We start from the raw sequence: 22,118 nt of genomic DNA, 5'->3' as shown, positions 1-22,118 counted from the left end.
GAATTCAGCTGGAGTTTGGAGGATTGAAGGGGGGTGATTTGGAGGCTTAGCTCAGGAGTAAATCAAGAACTAAAACATGGTTAAGGTAAGCTTTTAATCTTCTTCTCTGTGGTTAGAATTCTGGGTTTTGGTTAAGTGTTGAAGCAAACATGGTTTTGATGTCTTGAGGCAGAATTGAGGAGGAATCTTGGGGACTTAGCTTGGCTTTGGCTTGGTGAAGTGGTTCATCAGAAGAGGTAAGTTTCAACTCATGGTTTACAAGTTTTAAACTGGATTTGAATGGCTGGTTTGAGTGTTTATAGCTCTTGAGTTTCAGAAATTGAAAAGAGAAGATTAGTGTGTGTTAGGCTGTGTTTTCTGTGGAATTATGTTGTTTAAGTCATGCTAAAGGAGTTGGGATTAATTGGTTATGAGTTGGGGAGCTTTGGGATGGATTAAGGTGAGGTTTCAAGCTTAGAAATGATGGGTTTTCTGGGCATGAAGGGGAGGGCCGCGGCTCTGTTCTAGAGCGCTGTGGCCCTAGGATGAGAAAGGGCCAAGGAGGCTCGGCCATGGGAGGGTGCCGCGGCGCCCAAGGCAAGGGTTGCGACACGTGTCTTGTTCAGGATGGGTTTGGTTTTGTTTTGAGGCTAGGGCCACGCCTAAGCTTCAAGGGCCGCAGCCCTTGGTTGCACACATGAGTTTTGAGGGCTTTAGGCACGGGGAAACGGTCTAGTATGGTCGGGATTGGTTTCACCACCGTGCTTGGTGGAATTTGGATTCCCGGGAGTTAGTTTTGTAACTGGAAACGTATATCTGAGTATTAATGGAACCCTATACTTTGGTTGTGACTAGGTAATAAAGGCTTAGGCTCGGGAACAGATCGTGCTTGAGGGGCGTTGCTCGTAATTCAATAGCTGTATAGACTAAAGGTAAGAAAATTGCACCTGGTTGGATATATGTGACGGGACTAAGGGCTCCCTATTGTAAACGCTTGAAAAGATGGTATTACGCCATGCAAGCCATTTAGTGAACCAACGGCCTAAGGGTGCCAAGGGTTTCACTAGCGCACAGGGCGCGGCTCGGCCACTGGTAGCCGAGGACAGCTTATTATGCACTGAGCTCGGTTTAAGCGGGCCGGAGTTAGTGGGTTAGACAGAGGGTGCGACCTAAGTTGTCGACCCTGAATATTATGTGATATGAGTGTAATATGTGATAGATTGTATCTTGAATCTGAATGTATGTGCTGAATATCTGTTGTGGATTATCTGATGGGAATACATGCTTAATGAGTTAATTGTCTGTTATCATTGATTGAGTTGTATAAGATGTTTTCTTGCTGGGCCTTGGCTCACGGGTGCTACGTGGTGCAGGTAAAGGCAAGGGCAAGTTAGATCAGCCTTGATTGGAGAGCTCAGCGAGCAATGTACATAGCCAGGTGCCCGGCCGCCACGGTTGAGGTTTAGGCAGGGACGCGAGACCTGAAGACTGTGTATTTTGCCTTAATATGGCTAGTGATTACTCATGTACTTTTGGGAGTCTGTAAACTTATTTTAACTCTGTTTTCTTATGGGATATAGTGTTTATAATAGTTTATATATATGAAATGAGTCTTTTGAGACCAAAACCTTTTTAACCCTAGCTCTTACATGTTTAGTGACACGTTTTAAAAATAATGACTTGATTAGCAAGTCTTGCACCTTTATAAGTACACAGTGTAGCGGTCTTGGCTATCCAGGGCGTTACAATTCACCTCAGCTGGACTAAATTTTCCCCTCAAATGACAAAGCTTCCTCCAATACCAGCTGGCATCAGGCTTCAGCCTGTAATTCCAAATATTTGAGCCTTTCAAGTAGATTGAGTTAATCCATTTGACCCAAAGCAAATCATGCTTCTCAGAAATGGTCCAAATATATTTAGCTAAAATAGCTCGATTCCAGTTAGAACCATCCCTGAAACCGAGACCACCATTAGCCTTAGGGACAAACCTTCTTCCAAGAAGCAATGTGGTTCTTGCTTCCATTACCAGTGATTCCCCAGAGAAAATCACGGCAAAGTTTTTCAACTTCCTTAACAACACTTTGGGGAAGCACAAATATGCTCATCCAGTAATTACGAAGCCCAAACAAAACTGAATGTATAAGCTGAATTAGGCCAACAAAAGACAGGTTCCTACTAGCCCAAGTATGAAGTCGCACTGTGATCTTTTGGATAATAATGGCATAGTCTTCATGTTTCCACTTAGTTGGCCGCATAGGAACCCCTAGATACTTTAGAGGAAAGGTCCCTTTAGTAAGTTGAATCTCATGAGCTATAGTCTGTCTACCTGCTCCATTAACTCCTCCAAAAAAGATGTGGGATTTACTAGTATTAACATGGAGCCCTGTAGCAGCACTAAATTCCTCTAGAGCTACTTTGAACACTCTAACAATAGAAAGTGTCCCCTTGCAAAATAAAATCAAATCATCAGCAAAGCATAGACTAAGGAGATTGAGACTTTTACACATGGGGTGAAATCTGAAAGTGGAATCTTGAGCTGCCATTTGAAGCCTTCGGGTAAGATATTCCATGATTAGAACAAACAAAAGCGGAGACATAGGATCACCTTGACGCAGCCTTTTCTCTCCCTTGAGCCATTTTTTTTTCTCTTGTATTTTTTTTTTCAGCTTTTCTTTCCTTTCTTTCTCTTCAAGCACAAAAATGCAACATATTCCCTACACAAATTAAATCATAATCAAATGTTTTCAATTATAAATAAATCATATTAATTCTTTGAAAATATTTAATTGAAAATTAATTTAATTTAGCATTTAAGATCAACAAAAAGTGCATTTTTCTTTACTTCTAACAAAACTCAATAACTCAAATAATTAAACTACAACATTTTACAATAACATAACTATAAAATTACACAAAAATGTATAAAATTAAAATAAATCTAATAAATTCAAAATTACTTAAACACTTAATAAATTAATCAAAAACTTAAGAACTTAACACAAATTGACTTATAAATAGTGGTAAAATAACTCTATTTTGTAGAGTTATCAAGACCATTCCAAAACTCATCAGAGTTACGCTGTCTATTAGTTATCCAACTCTTATCAATCGTCATAACTGATTCCAGTGGAAAATAAATTATCACAATGTGATAATCATAAAAAACTACATTTATTTGCTAATAATTTTTTTATCACCAATACAGTAATTTTTTCAAATAAACTATTAAATCTTATGAATAAATTATTAAATTTTATGAATATATATTATCAAATTTTATGAATATATATTATTGTTAGTTGTGAATATATTATAAAGTTTCGTTATATAATCAAATATTTAATTATAATTATTATTATGTAATTTAATAATTATCAAATTATTAATATAATTTTCACCTTTTATTTTAAAAAAATAACAATAAATTTTTATTATTTTAATTTTAACATAATTACCTAATTTATCTACATAAAATTAATTAAATAAAAAAATATTTAATTATAAATTTATTAATTTACCATTCAAGATTATTATTTTAATTTCTACTTATTTTATAAAAAAATATTAATAAAGTTTTATACTTGTAAAATTATTATTTTAATTTACATTTTATAATTTTTTTAATTGCTTTAAAATTTATTAATTAAAAATTTAAATCACACTATTTTTAAAAAGAATTTTTAATACTTAGTTTTTCTAATTCTACAAAAATTTCGGCAGCATAACGGCTATAATCTAGTCTATCTCAAAATTTAAAATCTGCATAAAAACATATAAACTAGTCCAAGAACATACATAAAATTAAATACAATCATTTGAATTCACAAATAAACAACAAAAACATATTATAAACATATTCACAAATCAACATATTATTTATATAACCTAACTTATATATAATTCAAAACAAAAATTTTATTTAACCTAACATATATACAATTGAAAACAAAAAGAATTTTTCTTGGATTTCGACTACATACAACGACGACTTTGGAGTCTTCGCAATAGATGTCATCACTGTAGAGTCTTTTTCTTGTAGTATGATATGAGACATTGAATGTATACAAAGTCTTTCCAAGGGAGACGTTGTAGGTACCCTACAATGACTCCCAGGGGGAGACTTTGTAGACATTCAACGTCTACCCCTGGGAGTCATCTTAGGTTGTAAACTGTACACCCTACAATGACTCCCAAGGGGAGAAGTTGAATGTCTACAAAGTCTCCCCATGGGAGTCATTGAAGGGTCACCTATGATGACTCCTCCAACAATGTTTCCCCTTGAGGGAGACATCAAATGTCTACCATGTCTCCCCCATATAGCCATTAAACACCTATTTTGTTGTATTGGTGATATTTTTAAGTTTGTTGAATTGAACAAACTTTATAAACATGTCATGTTATCTCATTTTTTAGAGTGTAACGAGAAAAAATTTCATTTGTAAAGAATACGAGCTATTTTTGGGAGAGAGATTTCTTTGTACATGGTCAAGTGTACTTATTGTTTTTGCTTGCGTTCAAGGCATTGTAGTCCATAAAGTGTTGAAGTTCTCAAGTGGTGACAAGCTGTAATCTCTATAGTTGTTTCATAGTCAAGAGAATAACATCCCAAGGGGAGTTCAAAGAGGACGTAGACTCAAGTTTATTTGTGCTGAACCTCTAAAATTCTTGTCGTTGATTTTATTGTTTTTCTTGCTGATTTTATCTTTAATTTTTGCAAGTGTGTCTACTGGTTTGTTGCTTTTGTGTGTGTAGATGAAGCTAGTGTGAGACTAATATTATTACAACCCGTGCCCTAGGTAGTGACTAAACGACAATTTCATCTGTCTATATGGGTTAGTAGGGAATTCTCCTAAACATCCTAACCCAATAACCAAAGTAAGGAAAATATTTAGGAAAATTGATAATAATAATTTATTTTTTAAGATTTTATATTTTTCTTTAAATATTAAGATCAATTATATATATATATAATCTTACACCAAATCATAATAACTAACCAGAAATGAAAACAAGGAGAGTACAAGTATTTAAACTTAATCAAACATATAATGGGTTATACTAAATCCCCACAGTTATGTGACCACATATTAAGCATTTATTTAAATATAAGTATAAAATAAAATCCTAAACAGTGCCATCCATGCATCATTGTCAATAATCTAAAAAGATAGCACAAATAAATATAGACCAAATGCCTTATAATTCCTGATTAGTGGTGAAAAATACACATTTTTTAATTTTAATAGTTAAAATAAATTAAGTTTTAATTAATATTTTCATGGAATTAATATGATTTATTTTATAAATGAAAATATTTGATTATGATTTAATGTATTATTATTTTGTAGAATTAAAGTGTATTTTGGCACTTGGAAACAAAGAAAAAAGAAAATAATTAAATCTGAAAAAAAAAGAGAAGAGAAAATGGTATTTTTGAAGATCAAAGCCCAAGAAGGAAGCCCATTTTTTTGGCCCAAGCCCATCAGCAAGATCCCTCTTCCCCTTGCCCAGCCGTTAGGTGTCACCGCCACATCCCGCCACGTGTCCAGACACCCATTACCTCCTTTCATCCTTTGACCCACATAACTCCTCATGGCTTCATTCCTTCCCAGCCTGCAAGGCCCAAACACCTCCAAGGCCCAGTTCACCAAAGCCAAGTCTTCCTTTAGCCATGAGCCCAACCTCCTTCAGCATCTTAGCTCCAGCATAGCCCTCCAAGCCCAGTCTGAAACCGTTGACCCAGCCAGTCGCGCCACGTGTCTTCTTCCCATTGGCTGCGCCTGGTCAAAGCCCAATTCTGCCACCAGCCACTTTCAACCCATGTTTTGTGAGTATTGGGCCTTGCAAATTACCACTTTGAGCTTTAAAGCTCATCTTTTTTGGTGTTTTTGAAAAAGAGTATTTTGACCATACACCAAAATAACTAGGTTAATATTTATAATAAGATTTGATTTTTCAAAATTATATTTTATTATTAATATTTCAGATTTATTTTGTAAACCCCAAATTGTTGTTTAATTTCTTTTTAGTCCCTTTCTCCCTCTATAAATAGGGACTCTCATTTCATATTTTGTATGTAATTTTTAGGTAGCAAAACTCTACCAAATTTTAGTCTCATTTCTCATATTTTCTCTCTATAATTTCATGAGAATGTCTAGCATAATAGGCTAACCTTCTTAGGAAGGTTAGGATGATCTTATATGCACTATGAATTTGTTTGGTATTTTTGATTCACCATGTACTTAAAGTTTATATATTTGAGTGATTTATTTTCTTTCATCTCTACTTCTTCATCTTATTATCTATATTTATGTTTACTAATAGTATATAGATTTTGTCATGCACTTTCTATGTATTATCAAATTAGTAAAAATAATATAGATAATATCTTCATCATTTTCTCCATCTCATTCATATATATTTACTTTTGCTAAAATCTATATAGAATTAGTCATGCTCTTTCTATGTATTTTATAAATGGTAAAAGTAATATTTGTGTTAAGTTTTATGTCAAATCTTTTATTGCATTATTGTCAATGGTATAATGTCATTTTTAGATTTCTCATAAGATTTATCCCATCTTTTCATGGTAAAGAATAATAATCTCTTGAATACATTTTTGTTAAATATATTTGTGCTTCAATGTTAAATCTTCCAAATGAATAGTTGGGATGTGAACTATCCATTTGTGTAATTTTGTGAATCAAATATCCAAATAAATAAGTATGCATATTGGTGATTCTTGATCCTTCCTACTTGTTACCTATTGTTACATCACACATTATTCTATCCTTTATTTCTATTATTTAAATCTCAAAAACAACAAAAGTATCACTTCTTCTATTTTCCTCACATTATTTATCTCTAACATTTATTTATTGATTAACTTGTTTCTTTACCTCCTTGTGGAATCGACCGCCCATCTATACTACGGCTACCGCTAAGTGGAAGTCACGTTTGGGCGTTAAACAATTCCAAATTCAAATTTCAACATCTTTTACATTAGGAGAAAATGATAACTAAAATATTAGACCTAAGTCAATACCAAAGTTCTCTTCACATTTCTAGTTAGTCTCCTAATCCGTTGGAGGGTGTCCTAACTCACACTGGTAATCTCCTGAAATGGGGAAAAAATAAAAGAGTGGGCTAAAAAACTCAGTAGGAGTCTTATCTTTTATTCTCAAATGAACTTTAAAACCTGCATCGTTAGTATCTTTAGCAAAACTAGTATTTCTCATGAAATTTATTAATCTTTCTCACATAAAGAGCCAAACACGAAACTCGTCAAGTAGTCGTTACCCTGTGCCCAAATAATAAATCATAAGTGAAAACTAGGCACAATCCCCTTTACACCAAATTATACAATAAGGTGTATTAATCTATACTCTGCACAATGACCTGACTATAAGTTAAAAGATTGGAACCGGTAAGCCACTCCTCATAATTATGTATATCCATGACTGCGATGGTACCAATGCATATTAAGTTTAGTTAAATCTTTTATTTTCCTAACCATAAATACTCATTCTATAAAATATTAAGAAAAATACACTTTATGATTCATAATTATAGAGTAAAAATATTTTTATGTTTCTAGAAATTTTTTGATAGCATAACGATTGTTTTTTCATCATTCAAATTTTTTTAAAACTTGTAAATAGCTTCACAAAATACCTAAAACAGTCTAGTATAATCTAGGATACATTATAAACCACGATATTTAATAATTATATAGATAGCTAAGATATGGTTTATGAAATTTTCAAACTTTTAAAACTACTAGAAATAGTGTATTAAGAACTCCTACCTTGTATATATGGAATCCTAATATTTCAAATCAATTTTTGAAGCTCTTAAAGGTAATAGTGATTTCTCTTCCTCAAATGAAGTCTAACACCGCTGCCCAAATGAGTTTCTATGGTTAGGTACGAATTTAAAATGTCAAAACGATTCAATAACAATATCTAACATAAACTTTTACACTCAAAACTACATAATACTCACTTTGGGTGTACGGACATCGGTGGTGGTTGTAGTTACCGGCGAGTCATGGTGGTGGCCAGAATCAAACCCAACAATGTGAAGCCCTTGGGTCGATATACACGATAGTGAGGATGGCTGGAACTAAAGACCACTATTTTAATCATAAAATAACTCTAAATTCATAGTTTCCGGGGTGTTTTTCGGCGGGTCTCCACCCACTTTTTCGACTAGTTTTAAAGCGTCCCTTGGGTGAAAAGTATAGTTCTCGTGACAAGGATCATGTTCGTATTGTGCTTGGCCAATAAGTAGGGTCTTGAATGGCATTGGAATATGGCCTGAAATGGTGCATAGAACAACAAAACTCTAAGGATGGGCTCGCTTGTCGACGATGAAAGGATTGGTGGAGTGTGCGTGAGTCATCGGCGCTAATTGTAGAGGTTAGTGGTGGTTTCCGTGAGGTTGGAAGAAGAAGAAATAGGAGGAAAATAATAGATGGGGATGAGTAATGTGCAAGAGAAGGGAGAGAGAAGTTGAATATTCTAGATGGCTCTCTTTGCTAAATGGTCCCTCATTTAAATTAAAAGAAAATTGCATTTAAGTCCCTCATTTATTTAAATATTTGGGGCTTTATAAATACATATATCACATGTATATATTTTCAAAAGAGAATAATAAATATTATTTTTCACTACTAGAAATATAGGTTTTTACTTCAGTTTTTATAGTGAGCATACAAAAAAAGCGAAGTAAAAACCTTTTCAAACTCTTTTACTTCGCTTTTCAAATTGGCGCTCTGAAAAAAAATTACTTACTACTTCGCTTTTTTAAAAAAACGAAGTGAAAAATTCATAGTGGAGAGGGCCGTGTTTGTTTGCACAAGCCCTTATATTATGTTTAGAGATAGTAAAAATGCAAACAACTGGTCAAACCAAACGCGGCCCTTGTGCACTTTTAACTTCGGTTTTTAGGTAAAAACCGAAGTAGAAAGTGCCCTTTTACTTCGGTTCTTAGATAAAACCGAAGTAGAAAGTACACCTTTTACTTCGGTTTTCCCTAAAAACCGAAGTAGAAAGTGCCCAGGATGCTAGCGTATATACACTTTCTACTTCGGTTATTATGTAAAAACTGAAGTAGAAAGTGGGGATTCTACTTCGGTTTTTAGCTAGTTTTTACTTCGCTCCGAACTACTGCGGTTGCGAATTTTAGCAAAAACCGAGTAAATCAAGCTTAAAAACCGAAGTAAAAGCCCCTTTTCCTTGTTGTGTTTCTAGAAGATGAGCTCTGTAAGTTACTAAGAGCACTCGCAATAGATGAGCTAAACTAGCTAATTTTTGTAAAATACAGAGACGAATGGTAAAACTGAGTTTTCAATGGGTGAGCTAAATTTGATCCATTTTATACATTTTTGTTCTTAATGAACAGTATTAATCTACATGTATAGACAACTATTCATTAAGTCAAATTATTTTATTATTTTTTCTTTTTTTTTTTCTTTCTATATTAATTATATTTTATTTTATTTTGTTTCTTTCTCTTTCTTATTTTAATATTTTAATTAATAAATAAATAATATTTAAATGATGTAGAGAAAATATAAAAAAGAAATAGAGAAGTTGATATATGATGTATGATGTACTGTAAATATTTTATAAGATTTTAGTGATGTTTTTGAAAAAAATAGAGGAAAACATACATTGGTTCTAACAACCTATTGTGTAACACACGACACAACAATTAGAGGGAAGAGAGCATTATTATTACCACAATATTTAAATATAAATATATAGAAATCAATATGATCATTATTGGATGAGATATTACAATCCCATTGTTATGATCAAATAATTAAACATGAAAGAACAATCACATATATACATACATACATACATACATATACATGTCTGAATGTATACAGGCATGAATGTAAAGATATGACGAACTCTAACTAATAATGCAAGACATAGACATCGTACTCCACAATAGCATCAAAACTAGTGGCGTTGAACATATAAGTCTTTGCTAGAGCATAGCCTCTTGCGAACCTAAAAAGTCCAGTTCCACCGACGACAGGCATCTCCCTAAGGGCCCAAAGTATGGAGTTGTGTCCCAATATGCTAAGGCTACTACCATTATATTTCCCTTCCGTGAAAATATAGTTCAAAGTCATTAAAAGTCCCACATCGGACTGCGAAGTCGCCGCAACGATTCCTTGAGCTCTTCCCACCTGCTTCGAGGTTGGCTCCGGCCCCACCGTCAAAGGGTCATCTAACACCGCCACCATCCCGAAAAACGTTGACGAAGTGTTTGTCGTTGGTGCCTCCGCCACTTTAACGTTCGTCGGTTTTTTGCCACTGACTGTGTCGTGGAAGTAGAAGTGAAAATGGGTCAGCTTCTCCCGCTTAAACCCTTGACGTTTTCTCTGTACTACAGAGTTGTAGTACTCATCATTTGCGGTCGTCAGTATCAAGAAAGAGAAGAAAAACGTTAGCGAGATGAGTAGGTTGAGGGTGGTTGTTTGGAAAGCTTTGGCCATGTTGAAGATGATGAAAATAAAATAATGCTTTTGTAACATACTATGCTACTTATTATGATCAATGAATTTGTATGAATCATATGTATAGACTTGTGTAACATACTTTAGTATATAGAAAAATATCATCTAGCTAGGTGATATGTCCATTTTATGTAAAATTGAATAATAATACATGTTTTGCAACAAACAATAATGTAATTAAAAATGCAAAATCATGGAAGTTTGAAAGTGGTTACCATATAATATTAATTAACACTATTTTTTGTATGGTTTGTTAGAATATTATTTATTTGGTATATAAAATCAACTAATTGATTTAATATATTAAAGTCAATATTTAATTTATTGACAAAATATTCTAATTAATGGTCAACATTGTTTGTTACCTGATTTGTTGTTACCCGATTTTTCATATCCCAACTGATTGAGGAAATATCTCAATCTGTGGCAGAGACTCTGATGGTAGGTCTCACTCTATAAATATAGAGTACCGGTCCCCAAGCTCGCTGCTCATTCTGACTTTCAGTAACTCCATCTAAAAGAGTTAGTGAGAGCTTGGAAGCCCGTGTACTCGTTCTAACTTCTGTTCATTTTCTTTTGTAGATCTAAAGCTAGATCGAGGTTATCAATAGCAATGGCTGGAGGTATACAATATTCGATTCTTTTTTGCATATGTTCATTCATATATTAATTCCGCCTACATGTATATAGAATTGTTCATATGTCTACTTTCATATTAATTCTAACATTTGGTATCAGTCGCCAGTCTACATCTCTGCTTTGCTAATTTTATCTGCATGTATATTTATTTGATTTATATATGCCTTCATATTCATATTCATATATATATATATACATATATCTTCGGTTTTGGTTGGCCTACATTTAACAAAATTTCTTTTGGTAATTTTATTGTGTTTGTATTGTTTTGTGTTTACATATATGTTATATCTAACATATTTTGGCAATATAAACAAATTATACACATATATTTTTTTATGATTTATAGATGTGCCTATGTCTTCATCTATACACATATATTATATATTCGTGTATATAGTTTTATATATTGTTTGAGGGCCATATTCATAATTTTTATTTTTATTTTTATTTTGATAGAGAGTTTTAATGTCTCATATTTTTTGATTTTTTGTTTCAAAACTAATTTTCCACATAAGTACCATTAGAAATCCTTCAGATTATTTTTTCTAATGATCTATGTTTCCAAATCAAGTTTTGAGAATCCAAAATCAGTTTTGCAACCTTCATGTACCCGGTTATGGCCAAAAACAATTTTGATATTAAATTTCGATTTTTTGTTGTTGTTTAATCAATCTAACGTCATGAATCTCTTTAGACATGAATTTCGAACCAATTTGGACAATAAATTTTATCTTGCCAATTTAATTAAAACATATAATTTTGGTAAATTATATATTTGGAAATTAATTAAAATGTGCACTTACTTGATTTTGGTGTATGGTATATTTCTTTTATTCATGCAATATTAAATAATTGTGCTATTTTAAGAATGTAAGAAATTTTTACAATTAAGTTTGTGCAATTATTTTATTAATTCACGAAATCAGTAAATGATGTTATTGTCTTATTAAGCATGATTTTTTCTACCATTAAGTATATATATGGAATTATTGTATTTTCGTACATATAATTAATTATACTAATTTGTATGATTATTTTGTTCTCATTCATGCAAAATTTATTTTGAGTATAATTATCTTTAATTTTATATGTATGCCTTTATAATTTTAAATACATTATATATATTTCATTATTGTGCTAGATATATTTAGATTATATTCAAAACATTAAGATAGGTTGAATAATATTTAGCACATTAATCTCCATAAATTATTCATAAAATATTCATAAAACATTTAGGGTGAATAAAATTATGAATAATTCATAAACAATTTTGTGGTTGACATAAGAACGCATGAAACTGAGACAAATGCTCAATCTAGAACGGTTTTTAATGATCTTCGGACGACCACACTAGGAGCACTACTCTCTGTGATTGCCTATTATGTTATAACGAAATTGTTCTTAGGTCTTCCTAGAGCCTAAAACATAATGTCTAGTGAACCATATAATTTTACATAATTAGGGAGTAGCCACAGCATCTTTAATTATATAAAATTATATATTAATTTGAAAGGATCACATAATGGACAAAATTGTGATTGATTATATAAATATAACAATTTTACCCCACAGGGATTTTATTATATTTATATAATTAATTAGGATAATATATTAAATTAATTTTCTTAATTTACCCACAGGAGTTATGATAATTAATTTAATAGTTTTATCATAAAGTTTAATAAAGATAGAAGTTTCAAACCTTACTTTATCCCAAATAATTCATTTGAATAATCTATCATCCTTTACATCCAATTTTATTAAATTAAAAATTTAGCCCACAGGCAACTTTTGTTTAATAAAATTTCAATCTTCAGCATGTTATACATTGGTAAAACATGACTTCATTAAGCCTCAATCTTCTAAATCTAAGTTTGTAATCCTATTCATGCAGCTTCTTCATCATCCTCTAGTTTTGCTGAAATCCTTACCGAAATTCCTGAGCTTAGGGGTGATAATTTCAAAATCTGGAAGGAACGAGTTCTTCTTCATTTAGGCTGCGCCGACATGGACTACGCAATAAGGAAGGACGAACCTGCTGCAATCACTGCGACTAGCACTGCTGCTCAGATCGCACTATATGAGAAATGGGAGCGGTCCAATCGCCTCAGCATCATGTTCATCATGTCCAAGATCCCTCTGGGAATGCGTGGATCGGTGGAGCAACCTGAGAAAGTCAAAGACTTGATCAAACTGATCGATGAGCAGTTCGACACTTCGGACAAACCACTTTACAACAACCTCATCCACCAGTTCTCATCCACAAAACTCACCGGTGTCAAAGGAGTTAGAGAACATATTTCAAAGATGAGGGACATTTCTGCTCAACTGAAGAAACTCGATGTAGTCATTCCTGAAACCTTCCTGGTCCACTACATCCTTAACCATCTTCCACCTCAATATGGGCCTTTCAAAATTTCCTACAACACACATAAGGACAAATGGACTATCAATGAACTGATAACCATGTGTGCTCAAGAAGAAGCAAGGCTCCTGCAGGAACAAGGTGAAAGTGCTCACATGGCCACCCAAGGCAAGAAACGCAAACCATCCAAGAAGGACAAGGGGAAAAATAAAGTGCCTCCCCAAGGCGATATAAAGAAGGATTCCATCAAATGTTTTTTCTGCAAAAAGAAGGGACATGCGAAAAAGGAATGCGCCAAGTTCAAGAAATGGATGGACGACAAAGGTAATCCAATTTCATTCGTATGTTATGAATCTAATATGGCTAATGTTAATATTAACACATGGTGGATTGATTCTGGATCGACAATTCACATTTCAAATTCCTTGCAGGGTTTACAAAACCTAAGGAAGCCAGTGGGAAGTGAGCAAAGCATCTTATCTGGAAACAAGATGGGCTCACATGTGGAGGCTATAGGAATGTGCCATTTAGTTTTAAGTAGCGGTTTTGTTTTAAAGTTAGAAAAGACATTTTATGTACCAAGTTTCTCTAGAAACTTGATTTCCGTTTCAAGACTTGTACCTTTTGGTTTTTCCTTTACATTTTCAGACAAATCTTTTAATTTATATAATAAATCTGAATGTGTTGGAAATGGTATTTTGTCTGATGGTCTTTACTGCCTTAATTTACAAAACAATACCGCTTATAATACTATGCACGTTCACGCTGGCAATAAAAGATGTGTTATGAATGAGAATTCCTCTACATTATGGCACCGGAGATTGGGACATATCTCTATTGATAGAATTAGAAGGTTAGTAAATGATGGGGTACTCAATACCTTAGATTTTACTGATTTTAATACTTGTGTGGATTGCATTAAGGGAAAGCATACCTCCAAGTCTAAGAAAAGTGGTGTCCATAGGAGTTCTGACCTATTAGAAATCATACATACTGATATATGTAGTCCAGACATGGACTCATATGGTCAGAAATACTTCATCTCTTTCATAGATGATTACTCACGCTACATGTATATCTATTTACTTCATAACAAAAGCGAAGCGTTAGATGTCTTTAAGATATTTAAAGCTGAAGTAGAGAAACAATGCAACAAGCAAATTAATATAGTAAGATCAGATAGAGGTGGAGAATATTATGGTAGATACACTGAAGATGGACAAGCACCTGGTCCTTTTGCAAAGTTTCTTCAAGAAAATGGGATTGTTGCCCAATATACCATGCCCGGTACACCCGAGCAAAATGGTGTTGCAGAAAGGAGAAACCGAACATTGATGGACATGGTGCGAAGTATGCTTAGTAGCAACCCTAAAATTCCTAAATCCTTGTGGACTGAAGCTCTAAAGACATCCGTGTACATATTAAATCGAGTTCCAACCAAGGCAGTCTCCAAAACTCCTTTTGAATTATGGAAAGGTTGGAAACCGAGTTTGCAACATGTACGCATTTGGGGATGCCCATCTGAAGTTAGGGTATACAATCCACAAGAAAAGAAACTGGACCCAAGGACCATAAGTGGATACTTTATTGGTTACGCTGAAAGGTCTAAAGGTTACAAGTTTTATTGTCCATCTCATAGCACTAGGATTGTGGAATCAAGGAATGCAAAATTTCTTGAAAATGCCTTGATTAGTGGCAGTGATCAATCCAAGGACTTAGGTTCTGAGAAAGATCCTTTAGAACCCTCCACCTCAAGAGCAAGATTGATTGTGGTCGATAACACCCTTGCAGTCCAAATGGATGTTGAACCACCACAGCCAATTGTTGAAGATCCACAAGTCAATGATGAAGTTCAAATGGATCAAGTTGTTCAAGAGTTGCCTATAATTGTTGAACAACAAGCTGAACCACCCGCTCCTCAAGAGCCTGCTGGTGTAGCCTTAAGAAGATCCACTAGGACAATAAAATCGGCGATACCTAGTGACTACATTGTGTATTTGCAAGAATCTGACTACAATATTGGAGGCGAAAATGATCCAGAAACGTTTTCACAAGCTATGAATAGCAAAGAATCGGAACTGTGGTACAATGCCATGAATGAAGAAATGAATTCTATGAAAAGCAACGGAGTCTGGGATCTTGTTGAGTTGCCTAATGGGGCGAGGGCTATTGGGTGTAAATGGGTCTTCAAAACAAAGAAAGACTCATTAGGCAACATTGAGAGACACAAAACGAGACTCGTTGCTAAGGGATTCACTCAAAAAGAAGGAACTGACTACACGGAGACCTTTTCTCCGGTATCTAAGAAAGATTCCCTCAGAGTTATCCTGGCATTAGTTGCTCATTTCGATTTAGAGCTACAGCAGATGGATGTGAAAACTGCCTTCCTAAATGGTGACCTAGAGGAGGAGGTATACATGAAACAACCAGAAGGATTCTCCTCTAGTGATGGTGAGCATTTGGTGTGCAAGCTTAAGAAGTCCATCTATGGTTTAAAACAAGCGTCCCGCCAATGGTATTTAAAATTCCATGATGTCATCTCTTCTTTTGGATTTGAAGAGAATGTCATGGATCAATGTATATACCAGAAGATCAGTGGGAGTAAGATTTGTTTTCTTGTTTTATATGTGGATGATATTCTTCTTGCAACCAATGATAAGGGCATGCTACATGAGGTGAAGCAATTTCTCTCAAAGAACTTTGAGATGAAGGATATGGGTGATGCGTCTTATGTCATTGGCATTAAGATCCATCGAGATAGATTCAAATGTATCTTAGGTCTATCTCAAGAAACCTACATTAACAAAGTTTTAGAGAGATTTCGGATGAAAGATTGTTCACCAAGTGTTGCTCCTATCGTTAAGGGTGATAAATTAAATTTGAGCCAGTGTCCAAAGAATGATTTTGAAAAGGAAGAAATGAAGAACATCCCATATGCTTCTGCTGTTGGAAGCTTGATGTATGCTCAGGTGTGCACACGACCCGACATTGCCTTTGCTGTCGGAATGCTAGGAAGATTTCAGAGTAACCCGGGATTAGACCACTGGAAAGCTGCAAAGAAAGTTATGAGGTATCTTCAGGGTACTAAGGATTACAAACTCATGTTCAGACGAACCGACAACCTAGAAGTAGTTGGCTACTCAGATTCAGACTTTGCTGGTTGTACTGATTCACGTAAATCAACTTCTGGTTACGTGTTTATGTTTGCCGGTGGAGCTATATCATGGAGGAGTAACAAACAGACCTTGACTGCTACTTCTACTATGGAAGCCGAGTTCGTTTCGTGTTTTGAGGCTACATCGCATGGTGTATGGCTAAAGAGTTTCATTTCAGGCCTTAGAGTTGTAGATTCTATATCTAGGCCATTGAGAATGTTTTGCGACAATTCAGCTGCTGTATTCATGGCTAAGAACAACAAGAGTGGTAGTCGAAGCAAGCACATCGACATCAAGTACTTAGCCGTGAGAGAACGTGTTAAAGAAAATAAAGTGGTCATTCAACACATTAGCACTGAATTGATGATTGCTGATCCTATGACGAAAGGCTTGCCACCTCATAAATTCAAGGATCATGTAGTGAACATGGGACTTGGTTCCCTTATGTAAATTTATTGTACAAACTGAAGTTATTATCAATGAAACTCTCATTTTTGATATTTTCTCATATTTATGCGCATCTTAATTTTATTTGAGAAAATTTTACTTTCATAGGACCTGAATAAACATAAGGTTTATTCGTTTAAGTACATAGCCACATAAATTACATTGTTATGTAATAAATATATTGTAATACATGGAAGATAATACTCGTCATAAAAAGAGGACCTATCGCCATGATTCATGTGTTTATTATCTAACAGGGATGATCGTCGGGCTTAAGTAATAAATTAATTTAAATGCTGACCAAGTGGGAGAATGTTAGAATATTATTTATTTGGTATATAAAATCAACTAATTGATTTAATATATTAAAGTCAATATTTAATTTATTGACAAAATATTCTAATTAATGGTCAACATTGTTTGTTACCTGATTTGTTGTTACCCGATTTTTCATATCCCAACTGATTGAGGAAATATCTCAATCTGTGGCAGAGACTCTGATGGTAGGTCTCACTCTATAAATATAGAGTACCGGTCCCCAAGCTCGCTGCTCATTCTGACTTTCAGTAACTCCATCTAAAAGAGTTAGTGAGAGCTTGGAAGCCCGTGTACTCGTTCTAACTTCTGTTCATTTTCTTTTGTAGATCTAAAGCTAGATCGAGGTTATCAATAGCAATGGCTGGAGGTATACAATATTCGATTCTTTTTTGCATATGTTCATTCATATATTAATTCCGCCTACATGTATATAGAATTGTTTATATGTCTACTTTCATATTAATTCTAACATGGTTAATAATAAATGAGTAAAGATGTGTTGACCTGAAATATATCCCTAAATATTACACGGTGATGTGACAGTTTAGTCTAGCCAATCACATTTATTAAAACTGAGACCTAGTATTTTAAAAAATAGTTACGTCACTATATGTAATATGTGAGTATATAATTGAGGTGCACATATCATTACTCATAATAAATATTTACAATATTCTTGTATGTATATCGATTTATATAGTTCAAAGATATGATATTCGCTGTCATGTATTTATTCAATAATGTTTCAGTCATTCTGAAAGATAAAACAAATAACCACATTACATCAATCTCATTAATCGGCTCCGGACAGTGGTTCGACTCTTCTTTGTCCCTCCTCTCACGAAACTATTCGTATAGTGTATAATCCTTGATTTTGGACAAAAACACGTTTTTTTTTTATACCACTTACACTGAGCATTTCATTTTGTTGGAAAATTATTATTTGAGTCCTTTACAATTTTAGCTAAATAACGAATTTAATAATTTATTTTTAATGATAACATTCTATTTTAAAAAATATATCAAAATTAACCCAACACCTAAATTTATGTCAAACTTTTGTTTATATAAGACATTTTTACTTTTGGGTCAAAATCTCCCATAATAATAACTTTCTAAATTAAAAAAAAAATCGTTGAATTAAATGTTAATAATGATCTTTAGGATTACATATTCAGTTGACTTAATCAACTTGATGAATGTGTTCTTCTCTTAAATTGAAAGTATGAACCAAATAGGAGTACCTACGAAAAAGTTTTCCAATGCTTAAGTTAGTCTTTGGCTCACTCTTTAATAAGACTAACCAAAATGGAAAAATAAATCCATGGTCCAAAAAATGTGTACCTTCCCTACTATTTTTATAGAGAAATATATGAGAGTAAGGATAGAAAAATTTATTCTGATTGGTCCAGTTCAGTCACAAAGCATTTAATCTTCTTCTGTTATTATTAAACTTCTGCTCGCTCTTTATATTCTTGTTTTTTCTCTTATTTTTAATTAAACAACTTGTTAAATAAAAAATTTCCCTTATGAGCTTTATTCTACAACCGAGTTCTTTTGAAATCTTTTGTACAAATAAGATCTTCTGAGCTCTTTTCATCAATGAGCTCTTTTGAGCTCATATTTGTGGTCTTTCGAGCTCTTTTCTACAAATGAGCTCTTTTGAGTTCATATCTGCGATAGAGCCCTTCTGATATCTTTTCTACAAATAAGTTCTTCTAAGCTCTTTTCTTCGATGAACTTTTTTGAGCTCATATCTATGGATGAGCTTTTCTAAGCTCTTTCTACAATCAAAATCTTCTTATTTTACTTAACTAGGATTAACGATTTTTTAGGGAAAATTATCCCTTTACAATTGCCCCTTGTCTTTAGATATGATGCACTGAGCATCTTTCTGAAGACGATTTTTGACCTCTACAGTCTCCCACTTGAGTTTTTTTTCTCAAAATTTGTTCTAACGACTACATTACATTTAATAACTGCCATTCCTTTCTTTTCAATCTAATCACGCAAGAATTATCTCCCCATTTCCCAATCACCCCTCTATTTAATGTCTTTCTATAAATACTATCATTCATTTAAAAAAAAAAAAATTCTTTCGAAATTTTTGAAGTTTTCTTGCCCTAAATCATTCTCTTTCATCTTTTTCGTTTATGCTTTCTTGATCATTCATCTGAAATTCCTTCTTCAAATTATCACATTGATCTGGAGTGGCCCCCAAAAGTTCTTCAAAATCTTCGAAAGCCAAAACGCCAAAACCATTCGAAACAAGATACGTGAATGCATTTGAGGAGATTCAAAGGTGAGGTATAATTACGTCCGCTATTCTCATATGAATGCTCAGTGTCGATGATCTCAAGAGATGACGCACTGATGATATTTTTGCGCATGGGGAGATAGTAATCGAAGCAAAATATCTAGAGTTGCTTTGATTTCCTCTCCCACCCATTTTCATCAATATTTTGGCCATTTCCAAAATTCACATCATGCAATTAGTTCCCAATGCTGTGCAAATGATCTGTGGTGGTGCTATGTTTGGAATTCTGCACAAAATCAAAATCACGACCCATAATATTTTCTTTTGTTTGTTGAAAGCTATCGTTCCCCCTTCTGAATGTTAATTATTTTCCACCTTCTACCTCTCTCCTAAGAAGAATTGCTACTTCTTCAAAGATTTTCCCACAATGAACAGAGGTTGGGATGAGTTTCCTTGCGTTATTGGTTGGAATTTGTACGCACAATATGTTCCTTCTCACCTATTCGCTTTGCCCAAAACTTTTAGTTAAGGTTATTTCTACTTTTCAATGCCCTTTATTTCTTCGTTCCATTATTTTGACTTTTGATTTTCTATGTCATGTTTCTTCTTCAATTTACTTGAAATTTTTTGTTAGGGATGACATGGCCTACTAACTTCGAATGGTCCAATAAACGTGAGGGGTAGTTAACATCTCATGGCATTGTTCACGCGTCAAAAGATAATTTTATCAACATCAATCTAGTCTTCAACAACCACATGATGAATTACATGATCCTACTTTGTTTTCACTGTTGTATTGATAGGATCGCCACTTCTTTCTTGGTTGAATTTGATGTTCCTAAAGAATAAAACTTCTTTGACTGCTACAAGAAGTGTGTTAACTAGTTTTTTTGCTGACAACTTATAAACATAAAGCTTGATGAATTAGAGATTTAGACATAGACTTTTACGTGGTTCAGGTTGTGAATCAACCCTAGTTCACGATTCACTTGTATTTAAGATGCTAAGAACTTGCAAATGTCATGTTCTTGTGGAGGTTTTCATGCAGCGTATAGGCGTGCTCTAAAAATAAGAAATAGAATTTGGGATCCTTTACAAAGTGTGCCCTAGACCTATTTATAGATGGTTGGGGCATTTATTTCCCTAATGAGGGAACTATTACAAAAAATTTCTTTTAGAATACTTTTTTAGGGCACTCGCTTATATGCGAGCCCTAAAAATATCTCCTAGACTTTTTAGGACACTCAGTGAGAGTCCTTAAAAAAATACCTTTTAGGACACGCAGTTGGAGCCCTAATTACTAATGTGGATCCTAAAAGACTATGATGAAATTTGAGTTAGTGGAGACATTTAAGGGCACACTTTGAGTGTCCTAAAAGAGTATTTAGGGTGCTTAAAGTGGACCCTAAAAAAAATAAATAAATTAAAGTTTTATAAATAACTATTTTTTTTAAAAATCACTCATCTCCTTTTTTCTCTTTCTCCACGGACACCCCTCTCTCTCCCAAAGCTCTCTCTACGTCGTCTCTGCCAAGCTGAAAAACAGCCCTCACGTCGCCAACCATCGGAACACGCCATCCCAGTCAACACACCCTCCCTCGAAAACCCCAACCCTTGAAGACCAGTTTCTTACGCGTGGCCTAAGTCCTTAACAAGGTTTTTGAAGTTCTGCGATTTTGGATTTCTCCCAAAATTTTTGAGCACTTTTCGGGCCCTTCGAGCTACCACAAGTTGAACCACAACCATACTCCTTACTTCATGGGCTCCAAAAGCCACTAAAGAATCAGACTTAACGCTCACTAGAGTTAGAAGTCAATCTTCGTCAGAATCCATGGTGATTTCCGAATCTTCAAGCGTAGATCCGAGCTTTTCTAAGCTAATTAAAACAAAACCACCGCCACCACGAAATTTAGCATGGATTAGGCTTTAAAACCCAGTACTTTGGTTTCCGAACCACCATCTTTGAATGGTGGCGCCGCCACCGTTGCCTAAGCTCTGCTCTGGGTCTCGGTCGGCGACCACTTAGAGTGAACAAAGACTAATTTCAAGCTGCTTGGATCACCGTTCAACTTGTATTGTCACTCCGACACTATGTTATAAAATCTATCTCCGGTTGTTAGCTATTTTGAGTCTTAGAAATTAAATATGATTTGGATCTAAGTGTGCGTTACATACTATTTTGATGAGTCACTTTGTTATGTGAATTATCTTCTTGCCGTGGGTTTATATAGTATATATGTGTTTATTGCAGGATTTTAATTTTTGGGATATCCAATTTATAGTCGTTATTCTTTCGGATTTCTAGTAGAAATTAAGATTATATGTAAGATAACCCTCTAAGGATTTGTTCCTTGTGCGCATCAAAAATTGCAGTAATGGTAGCATTGTATACAATAATTTTTTTTCATATAAAAA

General features: G+C 33.9%; 2 protein-coding genes across 2 annotated transcripts; one reads left to right on the top strand and one right to left on the bottom strand.

Annotated features, from left to right (window-relative positions):
* Positions 1-9,907: 9,907 nt before the first annotated feature.
* LOC133821564 (dirigent protein 21-like) lies at positions 9,908-10,495 on the bottom strand. The gene has a single exon (XM_062253782.1). It carries the CDS (start codon positions 10,493-10,495, stop codon positions 9,908-9,910), a length of 588 nt encoding a protein of 195 aa, XP_062109766.1.
* Positions 10,496-10,921: 426 nt separating this feature from the next.
* LOC133823471 (uncharacterized) lies at positions 10,922-14,043 on the top strand. The gene is made up of 3 exons (XM_062256273.1): positions 10,922-11,139; positions 13,056-13,850; positions 13,958-14,043. The coding sequence occupies exons 1-3, from the start codon at positions 11,130-11,132 to the stop codon at positions 13,990-13,992; spliced, it is 840 nt and encodes a 279-aa protein (XP_062112257.1). The 5' UTR covers positions 10,922-11,129; the 3' UTR covers positions 13,993-14,043.
* The last annotated feature ends 8,075 nt before the right edge of the window (positions 14,044-22,118 follow it).

The sequence above is a fragment of the Humulus lupulus genome, chromosome 3 (genome assembly GCF_963169125.1).
Source record: "Humulus lupulus chromosome 3, drHumLupu1.1, whole genome shotgun sequence".
NCBI lineage: Eukaryota > Viridiplantae > Streptophyta > Magnoliopsida > Rosales > Cannabaceae > Humulus > Humulus lupulus.
Note: the sequence above shows the minus strand (reverse complement) of the source record. Positions and strands in the feature narration are given on the sequence as shown.

What these genes read in the sequence shown, in the direction of transcription:
- LOC133821564 (XM_062253782.1), bottom strand. Translation starts at nt 10,495, where the DNA reads ATGGCCAAAGCTTTCCAAACAACCACCCTCAACCTACTCATCTCGCTA.
- LOC133823471 (XM_062256273.1), top strand. An exon ending in GAAATGGATGGACGACAAAG is followed by an intron (nt 13,851 to 13,957) that starts GTAATCCAATTT and finishes AATTCCTTGCAG; the next exon opens with GGTTTACAAAACCTAAGGAA.